The sequence below is a fragment of the Ursus arctos genome, unplaced genomic scaffold, assembly GCF_023065955.2.
Source record: "Ursus arctos isolate Adak ecotype North America unplaced genomic scaffold, UrsArc2.0 scaffold_16, whole genome shotgun sequence".
Lineage (NCBI taxonomy): Eukaryota > Metazoa > Chordata > Mammalia > Carnivora > Ursidae > Ursus > Ursus arctos.
Window position 1 is genome coordinate 56,593,628 of NW_026622830.1, and position 6,000 is coordinate 56,599,627.

At 41.4% G+C, this 6,000-nt stretch overlaps 1 protein-coding gene across 1 annotated transcript in view; it reads left to right on the forward strand.

Annotated features, from left to right (window-relative positions):
- Positions 1-5,671, forward strand: part of LOC125282002 (focal adhesion kinase 1-like) — a 97,138-nt gene extending 91,467 nt beyond the window's left edge. The window contains exons 5-7 of the mRNA XM_057312991.1: positions 397-534; positions 3,456-3,604; positions 5,472-5,671. Of these exons, the coding sequence (XP_057168974.1) occupies positions 397-534; positions 3,456-3,604; position 5,472 (288 nt within the window). The 3' untranslated portion in view covers positions 5,473-5,671. The remainder of the gene's footprint in view (positions 1-396; positions 535-3,455; positions 3,605-5,471) is intronic.
- Positions 5,672-6,000: the final 329 nt, after the last annotated feature.

The window sequence follows — 6,000 nt, forward strand, 5'->3', positions numbered from 1 at the left end:
TGTAGCAATTAACAACAAACATTTAAGACTATTTGTAATCAAAGGCATATCACTTTTAAATATCTGTATTAATTCCATAATTTTTGATTTTTTAATATTGGTGAAATCATTTTAATAACTGGTCATGAGGTCAAAACGAATAGATAAGCAAATGGAATTTATCACACATTTTAAAGATCTGTTTTAGAGACTCATTCAGTCACTGGACCTGTGTTTATTTCTTCAGCACATACTAAACACTAGGCACTGTTTGAGGTGCTGGAGGTGGTGAACAAAATGGAAAAAAGACTCGCCCTTCTAAAACCTCTATTCTCATGAATTTTAGTAAGTGTAAGGAATTAAATATGTGAACATGTACTTCTTCCCCCTCCGTGAACTGGTTTTTATCTTCTAAAGACCTCATCTGACGGTTCTCGTCATAAGCGATCTTCCAGTTGGGGACGAACATACTCCTTCACGAGTGCAGTGAGCAGAGGATGTGTGACGCAAGAAGAAAATAAGAACGGGAAAGCCGGGGCCCAGGCTATGCTGCAGGTACGTGGCTGGCCGGAAACATAAAGACCTCCGCTTGGAGTCCATTGAACATTTTGTTTATTGTGATAGCATCATTAAAGTACGGGGATATTTGTATCTACCTGTCAGTAAACAGCCCTTAAGTTCTCATTCTGAGTTTTCTTCCTGACCGCTCATCTTCAGTTTGTAAAGATTCTTTTCTAGTCGAAGGAGACCTATGAGCCGGTTGCAGGTTTTTGAGAGGGATTATTACGCAGTGAATGTGAAATGACTGAGATCCAAATCTTAAAAAGCAAGTCCTGAACACATATGGGGAGTTAGTCCGTCATCTGGACTCTAATTTGCAAGACAAGCATGGTGATTCTATAATCCCATAAAGAATATTCTTCTTAAAAATTGCCTGTTTGATGATAAATGCTCTACTTTTTAAATCTTTATCTGTATGAATATTTAAATAGAACCAGTGCCATTTGGGAACATTGGAAAGAACAACTTTGGCTGATCACTTAATCTTCCCAGACCTCAGGATTTTACCTCAAAAATGGGGATTGGGAGATTGATTACCTCTTGGCCCCCATCTACGTGGAAGGTTGTTAGGTCTCTAAGTGAAAACACAGAATGCCTCTTTTTCCCCTGCTCCCTGGCGCCCACCCTCTACCCCATATCCACCTGAGGTAGCATAGGCATAGCTTGCCTGTTGCCCAATTTTCAATGACATGCTTTTGTCATCCATCTCTCAGTAGGATTCCTTGTCATGGTATCCTTTTTGCTTTCAGGTTCATTAGCAGTTTAATACTCTGTAACTATTGAATCTTCTCATTTTTCAGTGAAAATCAGCAAATAATTGGAAATCAACTTGAAACAAAATGAAGATGATTTTACTTGAGTAGCTTCAGAGAACTCTGGTGCCAGTTGTTAGGAAAATCTGTGCCCTCACCAGAGAAGTGCATGCCAGAGTCCCTAGCCTGTGTCCCTTGGTATTCCTTGTCCTCCAAGTGGATTGCCATATGCCGTCCTCAGCCATCCCACTGCCAGTATCTCCCTAGGTTCAGGAGAGTATTAATTTGCTTTCTGAAAGGATGAGTTACATCGACTTGGCCAAACCAAGAAAAAATACTTTCCACTTGATTGTAGCACAACAGTGTTCAAAAATGTTTAGTTTGGATTCTAATAGCTGTGTTTGTTCTCTTTGTATCCAGTATCTTTGGTCCTTTCCTTGGTTCATTAGGAAAAAGTGGCCAAGTACAGGTTGAATAAGCTAGTACTCTTCTCCAGTTGCTGTTGAGAGGTACAATTTGGACGTATTAATTTTTTTTTAATTTTTACCTTAACCAGTACTGACATGGTAGTAAGAAAGATTCATGGAGTTGGCATTTTGATCTTTTTTAAAAAAGAAAATGAGCGGAGAATATATGAAGACTCCTCACTTTTACTTGGGAGTATGCAAAGTTTCCAATTCACATCAAGAAACCAAATACCTTGAGTGAAAGATCTGTCTTGCAGCAGATCGTCTATGCCATACGTCTTCCAAAAACATGGCCGCGAGGGGCAGCTGGGTGGCTCAGTCGGTTAAGCCTCCGACTCTTGATCTCTCAGCTCAGGTCTTGATCTCAGTCAGGGTAGTAAAAAAATAAAATGGCCACTAAAATTATACTACCACTGCTAGAGTTGGTTAGTCAAAAAGTTCTTTGTTTTCCTTTTTCCCACTTGAAAGCTAGGAAAGTCTTCACAATTGCTGTTATCATCTGTTACCAATTATTACAGTGCTTATTTAGTAATTCTTTCTAGAAAAGTAGGCCCTGACACCTTTTTAATCTTGCACAAGATAATCTTAGAGGCTGTCAATATTTAAATTCACCCACTTGACTTTTGAGCATGTTTATTTTAATTTCTTCAGTCCGTTTGTGCATCTATTTTAAGATGTTGTGTTGATAGATTTCATTCCCAGGTGAGCCAGAGAATTCTGTTTGTTCCCAGATCCTTTGAATTTGTACTGCTGAACACAAGGGAGACTTAAGAAGGCATAGGATCTAGGTAGATGGTACCCATCCACCTTCATCACCAGACTGACAACTCAGTCTCCTAAACTGAAGGGTCACTGGTGTCGTCTGTGTCAGTAGTAACACAGTGGTAACTTTACTGTAGTGCCCCTAAGCAGTCACTAACGACTACGTAACAGGCCACATCTGTGCGTCTCACCATTTTCTACTGAAACATCCCTGACAGGAATGGACAGTGAACTTGTACCCCAAAGGTCTGAGGTAGAGTGTAGAGCTGTTGGCTGGTCATCTAAGTTTTTTTAAATCTGTTTTTATCTCAAGAATTCACATAGGTTTTATATCCTACTGCCTAATATCGTTCTCCTAGTCAAGGTATATGCACCTGGAAGCTCTGTACTGTTGACCATGTGGCCGTGCCGGTTTCCTGCCTCCCTACAGCTACTAGAGATCTGCGCCCGTGTTGGGTGGTGCTGGCCGTGCTTCCTACCTGCAAAGTTCATGTGCTGGGAGATTCCACAGCAATCAGATGGTTTTTCCCAGCCACTGTCTGACCACTGCTCCTCTTCCTCTCCCCGTCCCCGACCCCAAAATTTCTCACCCAGAAGCAGTGATCCTATCTTACCGTTTTCCCCTTTTCTTTTGAGGTAATGTAAAAAGAAGTCTTCAGAAACTTTTCTGATTCATAAATTTTCTATAGTTGCACTATTAATTTGTATTAATAATTTTTTTCTAGGAAAGGTCTTTCAAGTGTGTCAGGTGATTCTAAGAGAAGCATTTTAAAGAATCTTGAGTATGTGTTGGTACCACTTGCCTTAGTTGAAATGACTCCAAGGTGATTGTTTAGTAGAGGGAAATTAATATCATTATCTTTAAGAAAAATTTGTTCAGATTTATGTGTTTAGTTCCATTTATATGTTTACTGTAAAATTTGTTGATTTCAAGGTATTTTTGACCAATGCAGCAAACGTCTTTTTGTTGGAACCATGTCCTGAAGTTCCCATGCTCTTAAGAGAACAAGCTGATGCCTGTAAAGCTGTTTTGATTATTCGTAGGCGCATGATAATGGAGCTTACAATGAATAAAAAGACATGGTAAGTTTATTTCAAATTCATTAATTCTGTAAAACATGTTTCTGTTTTTCAACATAATAATTAGAACGTCAAAGCCTCCACTTACTGATGGCTTTACAAAGTGAACAGTAAGATGATAATCAATCTTCTGTAACAGTTTCTGTGAATTATGAAGAAGGTAAGTATCCAGCACTTTGATAGTTTATTTTTATTATTGGCTTTAAAAATGTTACTGAATGAAAAGTAGTCATATTACTTAATAGTAGATTTTTCCATTTTAAATTGTCATCAGACTGCTTTGTGGAAAAGCAATGCAACTGGTGTTTTCTATCCTTCTTCATAAGCCCAGGAGCGGTTGTTAATTGCTCTGAAATGCTGTTAACTGATTTTTATTGCTTCCAATTTGAAGCTTTGAATTCACTTTGGTAAACCAATTATCTGAAATGACAGACTGTCAGAATGACCGAATAATAGTACCGTCAAACATATAGTGGCGTCATGAAAATGTGCTTATGCGAAATGTTTTCGTTTTTCTCCTTTGTTTTTGTTTGGTGTCTCTGTATTTATAATACCCCGAAAGTACACAGTGCTGTGGGTTTTTCCCACGCCCCCGTCCCATGATGAGCGCATCACTCCAGCTTAGGAGGTGCTTTCAGACGTTGTCAGCAACAGAGACCTCAGAGCCACTCTGTAACCCTCTTTCTTCATGCCCCTCAGTTCTAGTTGTAAAATGCCTCTCCAGCCCGTCCTTTACGTGTTCCTCCCACCCATCGCTGCCCTGGGGCGGCCTGGCTGGGTCAGCCCTGCTGTCAGTGGGCTTTGGCCTCTGTGCTCAGTGCTCAGGGCTGCTGCAAACCAGCTCTGGTGGCCACTTCCCTCCTGGAAGTCCTCAGTGGGGCCCCGTTACCACACCTGTGTTCTGGATGCTTTTTCTTTTCTTTTTTTTTTTTTTAGTTTTAGTTTTATATATTTATTTAACACAGATAGAGACAGCCAGCGAGAGAGGGAACACAAGCAGGGGGAGTGGGAGAGGAAGAAGCAGGCTCACAATGGAGGAGCCCGATGCGGGACTCGATCCCATAATGCTGGGATCACGCCCTGAGCTGAAGGCAGACGCCTAACCGCTGTGCCACCCAGGTGTCCCCTGGATGCTTTTTCTGGATGTCCTTGAGTCAGCACTAAAGGGAAAGCTCTGTGTGCACCTGGTGGAAAGCATAGAAATGAGGCAGGACTGACCTGGCAGGGGCCCCTAGGGCTGTGGAGTCCAGCCTTTTCCTTTCTCCCATGAAGGGAGGGTGGGCCCAAAGGAATCCCATCAGGTAGCAAGTTCACTGGTACAGAAACCACAGGAATCAAAATGATTATTTTAGGATGTAAATTCCAGGGGCGCCTGGGCGGATCAGTCGTTGGGCATCTGCCTTCGGCTCAGGGCGTGATCCCGGTGTTCAGGGTTCAAGCCCTGCATCAGGCTCCTCTGATGGGAGCCTGCTTCTTCCTCTTCCACTCCCCCTGCTTGTGTTCCCTCTCTCGCTGGCTGTCTCTCTCTCTGTCAAATAAATAAATAAAATCTTTAAAAAAAAAAAAAAAAGAAGTAGAATAGTTGTTATACCGAGAGTTTTGTCTTCTCCCAAGTTACAGCCAGGACTAGCTGCAGACACCAGGGGATTTTGAACCAGTAGTTTTGTTCATGATAATAGCTGATTTCTCCGTAGCTCAGATCCTGATTACAGTTGATCAAATAAATTTTGAGACGCTAAAAGAAAATCAAGATCAAGTGCTTTTTATTTTAAAGTTCATTTTATTCCTAGTAATTTAAAATATTTTGTTAAAACTCATTCTTCTTCCAAATGAGGGTGATTCAGTTCTCTTGTTGGCTTGTTGGTTTTAGACACTCATGGTGGCGTGGATCCGAGCAAACCTGTGTGTGTACATTTCTCAAGAGCTCTGGGATGACTTCCTTGGTGTGCTGTCCTCCCTCACGGAATGGGAAGAACTCATAAACGAGTGGGCCAACGTCATGGACTCCTAGACAGCAGTGCTGGCGAGAACTGTTACGGAGTTGAGATGACAAACCTACCTCTAGACAAACTAAGTGAACAAAAGGAAAAGAAGCAGCGAGACAAAGGTACTTCTACTCTTACAGAGAAATACCAGATGTCTGAGATGGAGGCGGAGTGTGTCTATACATATAGGCAATTAATGCATGGAATTTTGGAATAAACCATACAGGCCGTGTCTTTTTAATGGTGGTGTCGGATGGTGTTTCATAGCACTCTGTCCTCGTAGTAAGGATGATGAATTTATGAAGGGGCTGTGGAGGAAGAAAGAAGATGAAGGGGAGTAGCAGTAGTAGCAACAGGAATAATAATAATGGCTCGTGCTTGTATGTATTCTCTCTCTTCGCCCTCTTGGTAACT